The following is a 21,238-nucleotide window of genomic DNA, read 5'->3' as shown; positions in this document are numbered from 1 at the left end:
TGCAATTAAACTTGGTATATAGATAGATGGCAATTAGAGGAAGTGCAGTGCACAAGAACCATAATCCTCTCGTGCATATTTTCTAAGTTATCTACCCTAACTATAGCGCTGATTATTGAAATATAACTTAATATTAAGTTAGCAATGAGAGGAAGTGCAGTGCACAAGTACCATGACCCTTTTATGTGTATTAAGGTAGAACACCCCTAATGAAAATCTTTACTTGAAATTCTTCAATTTTAATCTTTTAGCCTTTGTTGTTTAGTACAGGATTACAAATCTTTTGTGGGTTTCAATGTAGCGGTATGAATCCATACAGAAGCATTCTTTTCAGTAGCTAACACATTTTACAAAAGTTTATATTGCGTTTTCATTTAAAAGTAAATTAAATACATTTATTATGCTAAATATTCATACATTTTCCTCCAATGATTTAGATGGAAAATGAGCAACGCTATTCCGAGAAATCACAGTGAGAAATAGACGTGCTGAAATATTAGCTTATTTATGGTCCCGAAGGAATGGACCGTCTGTATGTACATCTGTAATGCGGTTTCCGATCATGACTTAATGAACACTTACGCACATGGACCTCGAACTTGGTAGGCAGGTAAATCATCACCAACAGATGAACACTTTTCATTTTGAGGTCAGTGGGTCAAAGGTGAAGGTCAATTACTGATGAACACTTGTGTCTAGAACCTCTTACTTCGTTTGCAGTTCGAACACTACCAGCGGAAGCTCTAGTCAATTTGCTTCTTCATTCTCTTTAACATTTGTTTTGTTCATTCCATTTATTTTTCTCGGTTGCATTAAAATATTGAATTCTGGCATGTACAATGTTCACTTACACAGAAAGTTCAGTTATGCCCTACATTCCCTTGTTAAAGTACAACAGGCACCAGTTGACATCCACTCCATCTTGAAGTGACTTGTCATGTTCGTGTTCATACTTTGCTCTCTCAAACTTTCTGTCCAACGACGTCTTTCGGGGGCATTTATCATATTCATGTGACTGCTCATGTGTTGTTTACCCCCGTAAGGACGACATAGTTATCGGGCCGTCTGTCCTCCCATCCGTCCGTTTACCCTATCAGATTTCGATCAACAACCCTAGAACACTTCGGTCCAGGGACCCCAAATTTGGTAAAAAGGTTTGTCACTACAGAAGATGAACTCTATTGAGTTTGAGGTGAGTGGGCCAATGTCAAGGTCGTGGTAACCTTTAGTCAAAAATCTTTTTTCTATCACTTACTGAAGAACGCTAACACCAAGGGACCTCAAACTTGGTAGGCATGTTGGCCATATTAGGTCAGTATTTCAAAGGCAATGGCCAATAACTATTGAGCACTTGGGCCTAGAAACCTCGAACTGGGTAGGCAGTTTCAAAACTATCACGGGAATGACCTCTTTTGATACTGAGGTCAGAAGGTGAAAGGTGAGTTTCCCATAACTAACGAATATTATGCCCAATGGATCGACTGAAATAGCATATTAGCGGTCACATCCGCCTACAATGCATATGTTATTTAAACATCAGGATGAATGGTCAAACTGCTTGTTACTTCAAAATCCTTTTGCATCAAAATGCTCTGCCCACATGTGCATAGAAAGATAAAATGAAATAGAATAACAGTACGTATAAGTTTGCAACATCAAATTACATGGGTACAATAGTATAAGTACATTTTTTTTGTGATATGTATACTTAAATGTCAAATATATTGGAAGTTAATAAGAAAACAGATATACCGACCATGTCTCTTCATTAAAAGGAAAATTTAATAATTTGAAACATAACGCTGTCGTACCAGCATAAATAATATTTTTTACTATGTTTTTAAAGCATTATCAACTATTTTTCAAAGAAATTGACAAGCTCAAAATTTCCTTTCAATAATTGAAAATTGCTTAAGCATAGTGTCTTTGAACTTGGAAAAGGTCATTCAAACATGACCAACACCCTTGCTATTTGAGTGAGTTGGTCAAAGGTCAAGGTCGTGGTGACATTAAGCTGAAAATCCAGATTTACCGCTTTGACAACTTTTTTATTTTTGTCTTGGAATGAGCATTCTTTTTTTTTCGTAAATATCACCAAACCAGTGACATAAGACTGCTGACAATAGATCGCAGATTTTCATATTTCCGTTCGAAAATTAATGTTTTATGCATTTGCGATCTGATGTTTTGTCAGCAGTCTTACATAACTGGTTCCCATGCATTTTCACATAAATACTCGTTCCATGACAAAAATTAAAAAAGTTGTCAAAACGTTCAATCTGTGATAGTGCAGCTTTAATAAAGTCATGTTTCAAAAACATTCGGTGCGTCTTTGATGCTTTGCATTTCCATCAGTATTGTTCTTACTTAATTATAATAACATTTCACAAAATTTCAAATGGCTAATATTAAAACCCCATATTTCACATAAATAATTTGATAAAGACCCTACAAAGACATCAAACAACTGGCAAAATAAATGAGGTTTTAAATCATATTCTTTACATTTATTCAATGATACATTTAAAGCCTTAAGAGCTTTACCCGCTAAATATTCCTGGTTTAAGGCGTAATTATCAGTATAATTATAAACGGCACCGCAGTAAATTAAATCATATACGACTTTTGCATGTGGCAACTATCGTCCGTGTTTACCTGCTGCTGCTGCTGCTGCTGCTGCTGCTGCTGCTGCTGCTGCTGCTTCTGCTACTGCCACCACTTCTACTACTACTTTAACAACTACTTCTACTACTACTTTCTCAGTTCGCAGTGTGAACTCCATTGATGCCTCTATTTATACCATGACATATTGTCTATAATTAGAAAAATTGGAATTTCCATGCTCTGCAATGGCAAAACCAATTCATTAGTGATGTGCCGGTAATAAAACATTTGAGTTAAAGCTGCACTCTCACAGATATATACCGTTTTACATTTTTTTCCATTTTTTGTCTTGGAAAGAGCAAATTTTTGCATAAATATCTGAAAACCAATGATAAAAGATTGCTGACAAAAGATCAGATCGCAGATTTCATATTTTCGTTCGAAAATTAATGTTTTATATGGCTTAAACCGTTTCTAACGTGATCTATTTTTTGTCAGCAGTCTAATATAACTGATTAACATGCATTTTCGCAAAAAAGATTCCATCGCACCAATAACTGTATACATGTATGCACATGTAGCATGGTTAATAAATCAGGCCATTACCTTCTGTCTTCAAACATAATTTATATTTTACTACTGGGTTTGTCCCTGTGACTTAATGTATTTTTAATATAATTTGAGTTACGCAAAATGATCGTTTTGACCATAACTGGTGGTGTTAGTAGTTTATACTCCGGGTCCCGGCGTGAGCGCATCGAAGGGTCCCAGAGTGACAGTTCAACCACCCAACACCTATCCTGGGAGGTTAACCAGTACTAGGTGCCTTCACCCCTGCAAGGAACTGACAACTTCTGTACATGTCAGGGGCAGTGATACAATGCGAATGGTCGAAGAAAGGATTCCATAACCAATCACAACAGAGGTGACCTGGTCCGCCCGGGAATCGAACCCGGGTTGTCCGATTCACAGTCCACCAACTGAGCTAACCAGGCGGTCTTTGACCATAACTCAAAAGCACATCAGCATTTATCACATTTGTTTGAATATTTACGCCCTTGTGTAGCAAGCCCCATATGTCCAATTGTAAGGCCCCAGCATATGAGCAACAGCATATGAGCGGTGACATCCGCTTGCAGTGTTCTTATTTAAACATCTAGATGAATGGTCAAATGTTCGTTACTCTAAACCCCATTTGCCTGAAATGGCTCAGCCTGCCCACTTGTTGAACGAAAAGATGAATAGAAACCATAACAGTAAATATTATTTTTTAACATCAAAACGCATGGGTACAATAGTATTATTACGTTTTTATGATATGCATAGTCAAATGTATAATATAATAGGAAAGTAAATAGGAAATATTAAAACCGACCATGTCTCTCTCAAAAATAATATATCATCACGTTTGAGTAGAGGAGAAGTCATACCATCATACATGTATGATTCTTTTAATTATATTTTATAATATTCTCAACTATTTCTCAATTGACTGAGTTTACATTACCCTCGATGTGTGAAAGAGACCAAACTAATGAGATATGCCAATAATACAGTTTGTTACAAATCACTCAGTCAACAACCAAGGACACAAAACCGTACAAATTGCACATAACATGCCAACGCAAGCTTTGCTTTTGCTCTTGTCAAGCAATGTTTTCAAAAATGTCTTTATAAATAATGACATGCATACATACAATAATATAACAAGAGATTACTATCAAATAATTGCACAACCAGTAATTGAGAGTTGACGTCGAAACATATTAAATAAACATGTCTGTATTATTAAACATTTAAGATGCATTGAAAGTATTTTCTATGTCGCAAAATTCTGAAATATTCACACACTGAAATCAAGTGGTTCTTTTGACTACGCTACTGAGCACCCGTTTTTCTTAAACATGTTGATCAGGATGTAATTTATAAGGGTAAAGGAATATGTGGACAAAAGTCACTGAGTGTTTGCTATGAAATATACAACTAATCCAAGAACAGTTGTTTGCAGATGATGTCTTGTCTAGGCGTCGAGTACTTGAAGGACAAGTATGAGGGATTCCACATTACTTATTTAAACCCACAGCGAAGTCAATTTTCGCGGACCGTTCGAACACAGTAACCACAACATGTTCTTTTTATGTTTTCTGTCCACTGTTGTTCAGTGCCTCTTCATAGCCCAAGCCTTGCGCTTCTAGGCAGGGTTTTCTGATGGACCCTGCAAATGTCATTGTATTCTTAAAAGTGAAACCTCTACCGTAACGGTTGATATTAGATCTGGTTAAAGCTTTAAAACCATCTTAAGAAAAAGAAACAAACACCAGATTATGAATAATAAATAACTTGCGATAAAAGTGTTCAAAAACAGTAAAGCTAATACATTTTACATAAGATAGAAATGCCATAGATTAATCAATACCATATATTTGGTTTCTGTAGTTTAATCACCAATACTAAGTATAAAGTAAAACGGAAACTTACTGCTTATGTAGGAAAGCATCATGCATGCTAAACTTGGTAACTTTGGACTTGAAGATCCAAATCCGATATTTCGCACAGACCTCTATTCATTATTCCACTTCTTGCAATCCGACCACCGACCCAGGCGCCAAAAATCTTACCAAAAAAAAGTTCCAAAGGCCCGGCGACCAGGGTACCATATTTTGATTTAAAAGATCCCAGCGCGTAACTACCAACACCCACTGTAACCACTCCTCCTACACATTGAGATATCCGTTTGATTATTTCACGTGAGCGATCTTCATCTGACATTCCTGTTATTGAGATTATCTTAACAATGTCTTTGTAACACATGCGGACTTCAGATAGCATCAGCAAACTAGCATCACCACCGCGATTAAATAGGTCGTTACCTCCATATCGTGTATGTCTTAACTGAATGACCAGCCTTCGAATTTGAGGTATATTTTCAAGCTCATCAGCTATTAATTCTTCTACCCTTGATTTCAACCACTCAACCTGATAACTGATGCTGGTGCCTGTTTTACAATATGTCGCGAAGTTTTCACAGTTGTTCTTGAAAAGGTTATAGCAACTCTTGCTTATTGTTGGCAGCGAACGAAAATACTTTGTTCTTGCGACTACTAATGCAGCAGAATTTTCTTCAGGAATGTTACTGTAATTTATTCTGTAGAGGGTACCATTTTCCTTCAGCGGATTTATCTCTTTGGTTTTGATAATCGCTTTAGTTTTTTTTCTCTCATTGTCTGAATCAAAATGGCATATTTCAATCTGCCCCGACAAAAATATTTTTACCACAATCGCATGATGCCAGATATCATAGGTCCTTTCCCAAGTAATATGATCCCCTTCTCCCAACGATCCCACGTTCCACTGTGTGATTTCGGTTCTTTCTGGCCTGGTCATTAAGAAGCCACTATCCACGAATTCTTTATAATTGTATTTGCCCATTTCTTGTCCTTGGAAAATGATTTTCTTTCTCGTATTCCTCGTTTCTCTCAGCCACTCTTGATCGCATAATCCGCATATAACGCCTAATAAGTTGTTATCGTTGCCCCGGTATTCATTTAACGTCTCTGGTTCGCACAAACACCTTTTCATTTTCAAAAGTTGTGTTTGTACTTCCTCGGTCATGGTGTAAGGGAAGCAAGCCATCGAATCCGAAATGCTTTCGATCCCTCTACATTAAAACAACATGTAAATTATATGATATCTTTAAATCTTTAACAATAATAATGTGAATAATAATAATAATAATAAGAAAATCATAGTTTAACTTATAAGAATAAAAACAATAATGGTACCGAATGCAGATGTACGCAGTTTATACTACATCCAAGCCTTTCAAACAATATCACATTAATAATTACTTTTTATACTTGAATTATTAATATATTAGTGTTAATAATCTGTGTCATCATATTATCGAGCTCTTCTCATGTATGTAAATAAAATGTAACCGCCAGTAGTAAAGGCGATCAACGTGAAAGTTTGTGCTTATAAACTATTGTTATTAAAATTGAAAGTTATTTATACCAGGACATATACTCTACTTAAAGAACAATTGGGAGTCCTATGATCTGCGATGGAAAACCCAATTCATTTGTCATGCTACGGTAATAGTAATTCTATTCAATACTACTTAAGTAAAACTATAAAACAAATTATTAACGTTATTGATGAATTAAAATAGTCAACTCAAGACAAACAACGTTTATTCTTCCATACCATATTTTTTGGCAAATGAGGTATATAAAATAAGCATAATTAACATGGCGGCAGTTTCATGTTGAAATATTGGCCGATTGTTGACAGCTAATGTAAATACCTTGTTCTCGCTACCACTAATTCAGCAGAATTTCCGCCTGGAATGCTGCTGTTATTGATTCTGTAGAGGATACCATTTTCCTTCAGAGGATCCACGACTTTGTTTTGGATTATCGCTTTAGCTTTCAATCCCGTTCTGTCTGAAGCAAAATGACGAACTTCAATCTGCCCCGACGAAAATGTTTTTACCACATTCGCGTGATGCCAGATTCCATAAGTCCTATGCCAAGTAATATGATCCCCTTCTTTCAACGAGTTCACGTTCCTCGGTGTGATACGGGTTCTCACTGGTCTGGTCATTAAGAAGCCACTATCTACGCATTCTTTATGAGTGGAATTGCCCATTTCTTGTCCTTAAAGTGTGATTGACTCTCTCGGATTTCTGGTTTCTTTCAGCAACTCTTGATCGCATGATCTGCATATTACGCCTAATAAGTTGTTATCCTTGCCTCGGTGTTCATTTAACGTCGTCAAAAGTTGTGCTTGTATGTGCTCGGTCGTTGTGTAAGAGCAGTAAGCGAGCGTACCCGAAATGTTTTCGATCTCTCGACATTAAAACAACCTGTAATGTAAATTATATGGTATCGTTTGAGTTCATATACCTTGGAACCAAAATATCTTATAAATCTTTAACAATAATAATAATAATAATAATAAGAAGAAGAAGAAGAAGAAGAAGAAAATCATAGTACTAAGAATAAAAACAATAATGGTACCGAATGCAGATGTACGCAGTTTATACTACATCCAAGCCTTTCAAACAATATCACATTAATAATTACTTTTTATACTTGAATTATTAATACCTTAATAGTGTTAATAATCTGTGTCATCATATTATCGAGATCATCTCATGTATGTAAATAAAATGTAACCGCCAGAAGTAAAGGCGATCAACGTGAAAGTTTGTGCTTATAAACTATTGTTATTAAAATTGAAAGTTATTTATACCATGACATATACTCTACTTAAAGAACATTTGGGAGTCCTATGATCTGCGATGGAAAAACCAATTCATTTGGCATGCTACGGTTCTTTAGGCTTTATAATAGAAAAAAATACATTAAATACACACAATGATAAATCGAAGCAGCTCAGTATAATGAAACGTTCTAAGTGGAGCTAAATTAAAATCTATTATAATTATTCTATTTAATGCTACTAAAGTAAAAAAAATACTAACATCAATGATGAATTAGAATAGTCAAGTCAAGTTACGTAAATATTCTCTTATACCAAAATTTATGGCAAATGAGGTATATAAAATGAACATAAATGACATGGCGACAGGTTCATGTTTAAATTTAGAATATGATACCAAACATGGGTAATACAACCTACCTTTCAGCAAATGAAATTAAAGATAAACAATCATAAAGCACTACACTAAATCCTAACGAGTTCCAACTTTCGCTGGTTTTAAAAGGTCCGCCGAATGCTTCTCATCCAATACACACTCACTACGTCAAATTTAGCGTTTACAATGTGTCAGCCAATAAGGTTGTACTTTAAGTCAGTCAGATGCCCTGAAGTAATATCTTAATGATTGAGACGGCCTTTTAACTATTACATAAAATATACTAGTAAAAAAGTAAAGGAATCTTAAAATAATTTCAAATACATTTATGAAAAAAATTGAAATGAAGAAAATTAACATCATTGACATGCAAAAATTAGTTTTTCAAAGTATAAGTATGACTAAAATATTACACTTTAAAACATTCATTGCGCATTGAAACTCAGGATGACATGCTATACTTAAAAGTATCATTATTGACTAGATTTACTCATACAACTTAGTGTTTTAATTGTAAAACCTTGTATTTGAATAATATGTGTATTGAGAACAGTTTTGCATTGTATGCATTTGTATAGCAAGACAAAAACTAGCAATCGGAATAACTCGGCCATTATCCAACAGAATTATCTAATTCGAAGCTTGCCGAAGATGGCCGAGTTATAACGATTGAAAAACAAGTATATCCTTGCAGCAATTTTGGGCGGGTGTTGACACAGTTTGTGGTCACAAAGCCGGGCAAGTGGGTTTCCTCCACGTACGCCTTTCCCCATATTACAAGACCCAGTGTGTGTATACCACGTGATAAATTACGTCATATATGCTACGTAGGAAGGCAACATTTTGCTTTAAATGATGACTAAATCAAAGATTACTTTTCTTTTCCAACACACTTTTAAAGGAATTAAAGGACAGTCTATGCCGCTTAAAGAGACCCGCATTTGTTTTATTACAGAAATTTGATAAAGTCATTAGTTTCATCAAACACTTCGACAAACCTTCGGACGGCCGTATTGTGAAAAAGTTTGTCGAAGTGTTTAAAGATACTAAACTCTCAATCAAACTCTGGTAAAGACCGAAGGCAGGGCTCAGTAAGCGGCGTATACTGCGCGTTGTTTCATTTTAAAAGGTGAAGAAATAGTTATTTTTTTTAGCTCACCTGAGCACAAAGTGCTCAAGATGAGCTATTGTGAACGCCCTATGTCCGTCGTCCGTCGTCAACAATTGGACTGTTAACACTCAAGAGGTCACAATCTTGGCACAACCTTAATGAAACTTTGTCAGAATAATACCCTCAATAAAATATTGGACCAGTTCGATATTGGATTATCTGGGGTTAAAAACTAGGTCAACAGGTCAAATTAAAGGAAGAGCTTGTTTATAGAGGTCACATTTATGACTGTATCTTCAGGAAATTTGTTTAGAATGTTAAAATTAATGGTCTCTAGGTCAAGTTCGAATTTGGGTCATGTGCGGTCAAAAACTAGGTCACCAAGTAAAAATGATAGGAAAAGCATGTTAACATTATAGAGGCCACATTTATGACCATATGTCCATGGAACTTGATCAGAATGTTATTCTTGGTGATCTTTAGGTAGAGTTTGAAACTGAGTAATCAGAGGTCAAAAACCAGGCCACTAGATCAAATCATAGAAAAACTTTGTGAACACTGTAGAGGTTACGTTCTCTCTTTGATCACCATGAAACTATGTCAGACCGATTGTGTTTATGAGGTCTACGTCAAGTTTAAAACTGGGTTACCTGAGTTCAAAAACTACGTCACGAAGTCAAATCATAGAAAACATTGTTAAAACACTGTTGAGGCCATATTTTCAACTTTATCTATATGAAATCTGGTCAGAATGTACTTATAACAGCAAGGTCAGGTTTGCAACTGGGTCATCCGTGATATTAAAAGAAATCATCTATATTTAAAAATTTGGTCAATAAGAAGGATCTAAGTAATATATTTTTTAATTCCAGCAGGTATAAATGTTTTGATTCCATACCTCATGATTATATGCAGATTTGTTGAAAATATACTCTGAAATTTAATAAAACAGTCCTTCAATGATGTAGTCAAAAGTATGTATAACACGTTTTCAATGTTTCGTGCATTTTCATGTAGAACAAGTGTTTTAATAACACTCACTGCTAAAATACATTCTGAATTAAATGAAACAATTTTCATGTTTATACTCCAACCATAACAAGAACAGAAAATAAAAATGTACAAACAAAGACAAGTATGCATCAATTCTAAGGTAGCAGACCACCAGAAAATTCTCTAAAACTGTAACACCCTTAACTTAATATTTAATGTGTAGCATTGAAAATTAGTCCTAGATTTGTTTTAATTAAGTCCCCTCTCGTTGCACTTTCCATCGCCCTGAAAAAAACACTCACCCCACCCCCCTGTCACAATTGGCCGAAAACACTTATTTCACACTTGAATTGGATCAGATGAGCGATACAGGGTCTTCAGGGCCCTTTTGTTTTAAATTATTTTTAAATCAAAATAGTGCCTTCCGACGTAGCATGTATGACGCAATTTATCACGTGGTATACACACACTGAGACCATACTATCGTGAAACATGGTGCCGGATTGAGTGATAAACATTATGTTGTACTATCTTGTTTCCATAGTTGTTGTTAACAATATGTTTAAACTTAATGCGGAGAAACTGAAATACGCACCAGTATGGAAAGGTTTTGCATATAGCAACATTTAAGGCAATATATCAGCAAATACAACATGTACTGCACTGAAACTTTATACAAGGGCTCCCAACACTCCACTTGTCTGAAATCAATATTTATTTTGATGCTTTATTATTCGACTTAGAATTTCAGGTGAAGGTTTTGCATGTTAGTCAATAAATCAAGAAATACTTCATGTATTGTATTGAAACCTTATACAATCAAGTATGATAGCTATGTATTGCATATAATGCAAATTTTGCCCATTTATTATTTGACCAAGATTAGTTCTGATTAAGGTTAATTTGGTAAATCAAAGTGATCCATGCAAGTTTCACCAAAACTTTGCAATTCTTAAACTGAAATCGGCGGAAAAGCCGAGCGCGGTGTTTTTGAGACAGGTCTTGTTTATTTCACATGCATTATTCGCGTACAAATTTGGGTGCAAAACGGGTGTGAACGAGTCTCTTTAGGAACAATTTTGCAGTCAAACATCAATATATATAACAGAAACATGTACACTTGGCTGTTTTAAGAGTACTTGCGATCGTAACTCTTGGCCAATTTGGTAAGAGAGCGTTAAAGCTGCACTCTCACATTTACCAATTTTACAACATTTTTATTTTTTGTCTTGGAAAGAGCATTTTTTTTGCGTAAATATCTGCAAACTAATGATATAAGACTGCTGACAAAAGATCAGACCGTAGATGTTCATATTTGGTTCGAAAATTAATGTTTTATGGCATAAAACATCAATTTTCGAGCTTAAATATAACAATCTGTGATCTGATCTTTTGTCAGCAGTCTTATATAACTTGTTTCCATAGATTTTCGCAAAAATTGGCTCGTTCCAAGACAAAAAATAAAAAAGTTGCCAAAACGCTTAATATGTGATAGTGCAGCTTTAAGTTTATTCACATGGATATATTTAGAGATGAGATGATTATATTAGATTAATAAACAAACGAATAGGATATTTTCGTAACTACCAAAAAATCACAAGTAAAGTATTTTGTTCTATTTCAAAAATATAAAACCGATAAAGGGTCACGGCGTGGTCAGTACACCAAAATATACACATATTATAGGCATTTATATTGTTGTTTCATATCAAAGACAATCATTGGACCATTTTATCAACGTGCGTACAACAAATATTGTCAAATAAGTATTTAGTCAATGCCTCATATTTCATTCAATGTTTTATTTGCAAATTCAAAAACACTAAAATATTCTTATTCACAGCAATATCGATTAAAAATTGTTCGTTCCATTGATGACAAGATAGGAGCATCCGGTGTCGTTCGCGTCGGCTAATTAAGTACTCTTGATTATCTTAAAACTATCTATGCTCTCTTGAAATCAAAATATAACAAACAGTTAAATAATATCATGAATGAATGATAAAATAGTACATTTTATATCCCTGAATGAACAGGGCCTTAATTAGAGATGAAAGTAAAAGAGCTAGACCGCTTCAGTGGTCACTTCAACAAAATGCAGATATTTTGTTTTTACAAGAAACACACTTCAAGCAAGACATAAACAATACGTTAAATTCAGAGTTCAAAAACTGGTAATCACATAATGCATAAGGTTATTCATCCAGCAGAGTTTTTCTCTATACTATTAAAAGATAACTTTTTTATAAAGTCGTAAATACAACATTTGACAAAACTGGTAGATATATTATTATGAATATTGAAATCAGTGGGACTGTCTTTGTATAATGTGCTATTCCTTTTTAACTAAGTAGAGTAACGTTGTTTTCGATAAAAATGGCCGAGGAGCTCCGCATGGCCTCGGTTTTGAAGTTATTCAAATACAACCCGGAAACGCGATTAAATTCATTAATTATGTTTAAAATAACAGGGATATCATTTTCATTTTTTGCAAATACTGTAGTATCATCTGCAAGTTGTTTTATCCTCATGCATGCATTCTTTGACACTTTAATGTCGCTAGCCTTTTTTTAACGAGATAATTTCGACAGCAATTATAGCAATGTTTTCGATAAAGATGGCCGAGGAGTTCCAAATGAACCGAGGCAATATGTATAGGTAAACTTAGCTAATGTGAAACTGAAAACGTTTCTAGTATCAATTTTAAACATACATGGAAGTATTAGGTGTTTACTTCGGTACGTTTATAAGCCAGATGCTAGAACAGAATTTGAATGATAAGATGGAAAACATCAAAGTAAAAATTAATCAATGGAGCAAAAGAACACTGACATTTTCTGGAAAATTAACGGTTATAAAATAAATTCTTATATCTAAATTATCATATATAAGGCAATCCCTTATCACACCATAGAAGGTACTTGATGAATGAAAACATTATTGTTTAATTTTCTCTGGTCCAATAAAAGTGAGAAAATCAAACAAAAACACTTATCGGTAATAAATTAGATGGAGGACTAGAAATGGTTGATATATTTACATTCTAAAAAACTCTTCAAATAAAATGGGTTAAAACACTCTGTTGTGTCCTCAGTAGCCACTCTATATGTATGTGCATGTAATATGATACCGGGACTTCCGGAAGAGATACTATCATGAATAAAGCTAGTGAACGGTCATCTGTTGTTTCTAAGAATATCTAATCCCCGAACATATCATCTGGCGACGAGGATACTGTGAATTAATAGTGTAATATTTGGATTAATGATCATTTTGTTTAACTAATGGATAAAGACGTTAAACAGTGAACATAAAATGAATAATCTTCCGAATTTTCCATCCTTTGATGTGGACACAGACAAATCAAACGCTGGCACGCGTTGGGAGAAATGGCTAGGGCGGTTAGAAAATTTATTTGTAGGATTAAAAGTGACAGATGATGACCAAAAACGGGCGTTGTTGCTTCATTACGCTGGTGAGAAAGTGTATGACATATACGATGTAGAAAAAAGGGACACGGATGCGACCTTCGAGGCAACGAGGAAAGTGCTTAATGATTATTTCGCCCCTAAAAAGAATGTTCAAATGGAAATATACAATTTTCGGTCATGCAAGCAACATGACACGCAGTCATTAGATGAGTTCGTGACAGAACTCCGGACACTTGCAAAAAATTGTGAGTTCACAAACGTAGACAAGGAAATTCTACAACAAGTAATTCAGAACTGCAGATCGAACCAATTAAGACGTCGTGCCCTGCGAGAACCGGATAAGGCATTATGCGACATATTAACAATGGGTCGAATGCTGGAGCAATCCGACCGACAGGCTGCTGTTATGGAGAATTCGGACACTGTGCAAAGGGTTTCACAACGACCACGTGGCAGTGTGAACAGGCGTGGACATAAACGAGAGCGCGGTGGTCAGCATTATGCAAATTCTGGCATGCGAAGAGGTTTATCGGCGAAACCACGTGATCACCCTGGCTTATCGGCGAGACCACGTGATCGCGCTCCACTGAATGAAAATACCTGCCGAGCATGTGGTTATGAATATCCACACAAGCAGACCTGTCCAGCGAAGGGCAAAACTTGCAATCTTTGCAAAAAGCTTAATCACTTTAGTAGGTGCTGCCGACAGAGGGGTATTAGGGAAGTTAAGCTACAGTCCGATTCAGAAGATGAATACAATTACCAAGTCAGTGTAAAAAGTGTTAGCAAAAACAACAAGACTCCGAAAACACTCATCTCAATTAACAATATAGCAATAAAAGTAACAATAGATACCGGTTCGAGTGTAAATATTATCGATGAAAACACATACGCATTCCTCGGAAAACCAACACTTAAAACGAAACATTTACCTAAATTATTACCATACGGAGGGGGTTCAAACTTGAAAGTGAAAGGTTGTTGTGAAATGACAGCTGAGAAAAATGACAAAATAGTTGTAGACAAATTTTACCTAGTCAAAGGTAATTACGGGACACTTTTGGGATTTCAAACGGCTTCAGACTTAGGTGTTGTTAAAATATTCCAAAATGTCAACATTTCACAGGAAACGATCGAAAGGAAATACCCAGGAATATATGAAGGTATTGGGAAATTGAAGCAGCAAACCGTGAAACTTCACGTAAACAAGGACGTGCATCCAGTGGCACAAAAAGGCAGAAGAACTCCTTTTCATTTGCGAAAAAAGGTCGAAAAGGAAATTGAAACAATGTTAAAAAACGACATAATAGAGGAAATAAGGAATGAATCAACGCCATGGGTGTCTCCAATCGTGACACCACCGAAGAAAAATGGTGACGTCAGAATTTGCGTTGATATGCGATTAGCAAACAAAGCGATTGAAAGGGAACGACACCCAATGCCAACCATCGATGAGCTTATACATGATTTAAATGGATCAAAGGTGTTTAGTAAAATGGATTTGAAATCTGGATACAATCAACTAGTTCTCGAAGAAGAGTCACGCCCAATTACAACCTTTTCGACGCACATAGGTCTATTCAGATACAAACGATTGAACTTTGGGACAAACTCCGCAAGCGAAGTATTTCAAAAGACAATAAGTTCAATAATAGCAGGAATTCCAGGAGCAAAGAACATTTCAGACGACATAATTGTATATGGGAAAAACCAAACAGAGCATGACATTGCAATAGACAAAGTGTTCAATGCACTTCATCGCAACGGACTGACACTTAATAAACAAAAATGCGAATTCAACAAGTCAGAGATTACGTTCTTTGGTGTTGTTTTCAATGGGTCAGGGATCTCAGCAGATCCGTTAAAAGTGGAAGCTATCCGGAAAATGGAACAACCAACCAATGTGTCAGAAATAAGAAGTTTTCTTGGAATGACAGCATATTGCTCCCGTTTTATAAAGGAATATGCGACAATAACAGAACCTCTCCGAAGACTGACAAGAAACGAAACACCATGGTCATGGGAACGTGAGCAAGAAAACGCGTTCGAGAAGCTCAAACAGGATCTCTCAAGTGACGCAGTGATGGTGTATTTCGACCCAGGGAAGGAAATAGAAGTAGTGACAGACGCTTCACCGGTGGGACTTTCAGCAATTCTTACCCAACAGGGCAAAGTCGTGGCATATGCAAGTCGGGCATTGTCACCAACAGAGTCTAGGTACAGTCAGACGGAAAGAGAGGCGTTAGGTGTTGTATGGGCATGCGAACACTATAACATGTATCTTCGTGGTGCTCCATGCTTCACTGTCATAACCGACCATAAGCCGCTAGAATGCATATGGAAGAAAAAACAACCGCCTCTAAGAATTGAACGGTGGGGTTTACGACTTCAGCCATACAAAATGAACATTGTCTACAAGCCTGGAAAAGACAATCCATCTGACTACCTGTCAAGACATCCATTGAAAGATGTTGGTAACGATAGAAACCTAGCAGAGGAATATGTGAATTTTATCGCTGAAAGAGCTGTTCCAAATGCTATGACATTAGATGAGGTAAAATCAGCATCGATAAGTGACAGTACAATAAGAAAGGCTATTGAGCTTACAGAAAATGGAAAATGGTACGAAATAAAGACACTAAGTGATCTAAAAATAAACAAAGAAGAATATCTAATCCCGAACATATCACACTCAAGAATCAAGAAATGGCAAATTGGAAAATACTACCGCAATTATACCTAAATATATATATAAATATGCGGCAAGTACAATTAGAACTTTTTATAAACGTGTTTCGGACGCTTTTATTGAATAAAAAACCCTGCTTTTGTTAGTCTTCCAACATCCTTTACAATAATAAGAAGGCAAATCGTATGGGGTAATCGCTTTATTAACGAAAAAGGGATATCCCTTGTATTCAATAACTGGATTTAATCTAATTTTATATATGTTGACGATATATTCAAAGATGGAAAGATTAATGAAGCATATATCTTAAGAAAATTAAAATCAAAATATAATTGGATATCTGAATTTCACCGCATTTAACACGCATCAGTCAATAAGAGCAAACGTTAGAATGGACTGTACTATAGTTTTACCAAATATTTATGAATAGTTCTAAGAGCATAAAACAACTCTTAATTGGCAAGACATTCACAAAACCATACACACAAGAGTCATGAGAAATAGAACTTGATGATACTGATATTGAATGGAATTCGGTTTATTTTGTGTTAAATAAAAAAAAATGAGAACCGAATCAAACAATTTAAGTTCAAATTGATTCATAGAAAAACAGCTACAAATAAAAACATATACACCTGAAAAAATGCGATATAATCCAATGTGTTCCGTGTGTAATATAACGGAATATTTCGACGACTTTTTTTATTCAATGCAGATATGTAGAAACTTCTGGAAAGTTATAACTTGTATATTCCAAAGTTGTAATTTTCACCATTCATTTGAATCACTTTAATATATTGTTATATGAATATTTATGCAAAAAGCTACAGAAACAAGCTCAGTAGCAAAAAGTATAAACATAAACCCGGTTAAGTGGCACTACATAAATTATATAGTGATATCAATTTACTGCTAGCCTACATTGGAATAGCAATATATAAATCATATATGATAAGTAATAGTCGAAGTGAAAATATAAACATAATTAATTCTTAAGGCGAGTTTAGAGACGCTTGTTTTGTACTTGCAAAAAAAGAATGAAAATCATGATATGATAACTATTTTTTCGAAAAGGTAAAACGTTTGGAGAAAAATAGTTATTTTTTTCTTTTGTTTTTCTGGGTTTTTTGTTGTTGTTTTTTTCTCTTTAATCACATGTTTGTAGTTAATCGATTGTTCTACTTTTTCGCATTTGTAAGTAGACATCGTGAGATCCTATAATATCAGTAGATATCATACTCATTAAGAACTTCTATGTGTTAATATAGAATTCCCTTTAAAGTTTCCCTTTTTAGAGTATTTGTTGTTGTAACATCATATAGAGTCTTTAAACTTGGTATGCATAATGGTCATGGTCAATAGAAGATCAATGTTGATTTTGAAGTCAAAGACCATAATGATATTTACTAGAAAAAATAAAGGCGCTTCCGACAGGTGATCAATTTGCGGGATAAATGTTTAGTGATTATTTGATGCTTTTTATGGTGTGTGACTCTCAACCAAGCTAGTTCTTATCAACAGCTTGAGCAAATAAAAAATAGGCAAGAACTTTTTCTAAGATTACATTTAACCACTGAAAATGTACATGCCTGTATCAAGTCTCATAATTCTAATTATAATAATGTTGAATATGTCAATTGAACGTCTAAAAAACTAGTCCTTAAGCTTTTTGCATAAATACTGAAGAGACTGTAACCTTCATTATTTTTATTTGTGTAATTTTTATGTCACTAAACAATGCACCGAAGGATTAAGAATTCCAAACATAAGAAGAAAGGTTATGATATAAAGCTTGTAAAGAAACATTTTTTAAATGAATTTAGATCATGAACACGACAGGTTGGTCATGACCATTAGAGGAATCATATTTATTTTGAGGTCAGTGGGTCAAAGGTCATGGACGTTGTGAACACTATTAGCAGTGACCCCTACTGAAAACAGGTACCGGAGTAACAAAACGGCAAACATGATCAGTACATTTATCTTCACATTTCACTTAAAAGTAATCTACTTTTACCTTGTTTCTTCATTCTCCTTAACATAAAAATACAACTTTTTCCTATTCTAGGCTTCATAAAAACAAAACCGTCAGTTTATAATCTAACATCAGAGTAAAGTTCAATAATCATACAAGTTTTATAAAGCCAATCAATCTCATTTAAACTTACAACAAGCACGAGTTGACATCCACTCTATCGTGCAGTGTCTTTTATTTTCGTGTTCATAGTTTGCTCTTTTAAATGATACCGATTCATGTTTCTTTGGAAATAAGTTGTATACTTTTCTTTGACATTTTTTTGTTGCTGTTTTTTCAAGGACTTCATATAGTAAGTGAACAGTCCGTCTGTCTATCCCCAAGATTTCCGATAAACATCTTGCGAGTGTTTAAGCCCAGGGACCTCGGTAGACAGGTTGGTCATTAATAGCAGATGAACGCCATAGAGTTTGAGATCAGAGGGGAAAAGGCCAAGGTTCTGATATTTGTTCTGATCAATAGCTAGTGAGCAACATTATATTACACTCTTGTGTTATACATTATACTTGGAGGTTATATTTATTAAAGAGGGAACTAGGTTTTGCCTGTAATAATAATATTTTTAAAAGGATAGCCCATAAAGTTTCAGCAACTTGAATCCAATGCGATTTTGATAATAAAATGTCAAAGTTCAAAATAGTTTCATTTTTAATAAATCATTTTCACAAAACAATAACAAAAAGAAAAACAGGAATCGAAAAAATAACATAACTATTTATTTGCATATCAAATTACATTGATACAATGGCATACGCGCATTTTCATGTTTACTTGTACAATATATGCAGAAGAATGTCATAAATAATTATGCATGTTGGAAATGAATAGGAACAAATAATCCGACTGTGTCTCTTCACCCTTAAAATACTGTTCAAAAGAAAATATAGACTTATTCGATATAACACTAATATGTTTTGAGCAAATGTATTATATGAGCAGTACAATAAACTTTAAAACCATACCTATAAAAGAATGCTTACACAGCACAGTCCAACAATACATGAGCACATCGCGTATGCAAAAACCTCTATTCATTATTACACTTGTTGCAATCCGACTACCGACCCAGGCGCCAACAATCTTACCAAAACAAAGTTCCAATGGACCACCGATCAGGCTACCGAATCTTGATCTGAAATGTCCCCTCGCGTAGCTACCAACACCCACAGCAATCACTCCTACTACACATTCAGATATCCGCTTGACTTTTTCAAGCAAGCGATCTTCACCTGATATTCCTGTATTTGAGTTTATTTTACCAATGTCTTCGTAGCACATCTTTACTTCACCTAGCACCAGCACACCAGCACATACGGCATCTATAAAGCGACTTAATTTTTCGTCACTTATACACCGTATATGTCGTAGCAGAAAGGACAGACGTTTAATACGATATGTAGTTTGCATGCCATTAATTACCGCTCGTTGTACCTGTGATATCAACCACTTAAACTGGTAACTGATGCTGGTGCCTGTTTTACAAAATGTCGCAAAATTTTCACAGTTGTTCGTCAAAACGTTATAACAATACTCGCCAGTTCTTGACAGTGAGTGTAAAACCCTTGTCCTCGCGACTACTAATTCAGCAGAATTTTCTTCAGGAATGTTGCTGTAATTTATTTTGTACAGTAAACCATCTTCCTTTCGCAGATTTATCTTTTTGGTTTTGATAATCGCTTTTATTTTCCATCCATACTTGCCTGAATCAAAATGGCATATTTCTATGAATTCCGACGGAAATGTGTTTAACACAATGGCATGATGCCAGATTCCACACGTCCTATGCCAAGTAATATGATCCGCTTTTCTCAACGAATTCATATCGCTTGGGGGGATATGGGATCGCTCTGACCTAGTCATTAAGCAGCCACTTTCCACGCGATCTTTATGAGTGTATTTGCCCATTTCTTGTCCTTGTAAAATGATTCTCTCTCTCGGATTCCTGGTTTCTCTCAGCCACTCTTGATCGCATGATTTACATTTTACGCCTAATAAGTTGTTATCGTTGCCTAGGTATTCATCAAACGTATTTGTTCCGCACGAACACCTATCCATTTTCAAAAGTTGTGCTTCTATGTGCTCGGTCGTTGTATAAGAGCAGTAAGCGACAGAACCCGAAATGTTTTCGATCCCTCGACATTAAAACAACCTGTAATGTAAATTATATGTTATATTTTGCGTTCACATACCTTGGAGCCAAAATATCTTATAAATCTTAAACAATAATAATGAGAAGAACAAGAAGAAGAAGAACATGAAGAAAATCATTATAATTAGTATAAAACAATAAAGATACCGAATGCAGTAGTACGCAGTATAAACTCAATCCAAGTTTTTCAAGCAATATCACATTAATAATTACTTTCTTTACTTGAATTAATAATATCTTAATAGTGTCAATAATCTGTGATATCTTATTATCATGCTCTTCTCCTGTATGTAAATAAAATGTAACCGCCAGTAGTAAAGGCGATCAACGTGAATGTTTGAGCTAATAAACTATTGAAATTAAAATTAAATGTTATTTATACCATGACAAATACTCTACTTAAAGAACATTTGGGAGTCCCACGATCTGCGATGGAAAAACCAATTCATTTGTTATGCTACGGTAATAATAATTCTATTCAATGCTACTATTAAAAGTAAAACTATAAAACAAGTGACTAACGTTAATGATGAATTAGAATAGTCAACTCAAGTCAAACAACAGTTATTCTTCCATATCATATTTTTTGACAAATGAGGTATATAAAATAAGCATAAATGACAT

The 21,238-nt window shown here is 34.9% G+C and overlaps 2 protein-coding genes across 5 annotated transcripts; both read right to left on the bottom strand.

The window, feature by feature from the left end:
- Positions 1-3,844: 3,844 nt before the first annotated feature.
- LOC128219944 (uncharacterized) lies at positions 3,845-8,376 on the bottom strand. Of its 3 annotated transcripts, none has more exons than XM_052928154.1 (4): positions 8,251-8,376; positions 6,911-7,471; positions 5,083-6,262; positions 3,845-4,819 (listed from the first exon to the last, which is right to left on the bottom strand). In XM_052928154.1, exons 2-3 carry the CDS (start codon positions 7,252-7,254, stop codon positions 5,110-5,112), a joined length of 1,497 nt encoding a protein of 498 aa, XP_052784114.1. In that variant the 5' UTR covers positions 7,255-7,471; positions 8,251-8,376; the 3' UTR covers positions 3,845-4,819; positions 5,083-5,109. The 3 variants fall into 3 exon arrangements, with proteins under 3 accessions (XP_052784114.1, XP_052784096.1, XP_052784105.1); XM_052928136.1 differs by lacking the exon at positions 8,251-8,376 and adding an exon at positions 7,716-7,829; XM_052928145.1 differs by lacking the exon at positions 8,251-8,376 and adding an exon at positions 7,626-7,736.
- A 10,783-nt stretch (positions 8,377-19,159) lies between these two features.
- On the bottom strand, positions 19,160-20,944 carry LOC128225267 (uncharacterized). Of its 2 annotated transcripts, none has more exons than XM_052935381.1 (2): positions 20,828-20,944; positions 19,160-20,614 (listed from the first exon to the last, which is right to left on the bottom strand). In XM_052935381.1, exon 2 carries the CDS (start codon positions 20,518-20,520, stop codon positions 19,393-19,395), a length of 1,128 nt encoding a protein of 375 aa, XP_052791341.1. In that variant the 5' UTR covers positions 20,521-20,614; positions 20,828-20,944; the 3' UTR covers positions 19,160-19,392. The 2 variants fall into 2 exon arrangements, with proteins under 2 accessions (XP_052791341.1, XP_052791340.1); XM_052935380.1 differs by having other exon boundaries at positions 20,762-20,938.
- Positions 20,945-21,238: the final 294 nt, after the last annotated feature.

Source organism: Mya arenaria, chromosome 2 (genome assembly GCF_026914265.1).
Source record: "Mya arenaria isolate MELC-2E11 chromosome 2, ASM2691426v1".
NCBI lineage: Eukaryota > Metazoa > Mollusca > Bivalvia > Myida > Myidae > Mya > Mya arenaria.
Note: the sequence above shows the minus strand (reverse complement) of the source record. Positions and strands in the feature narration are given on the sequence as shown.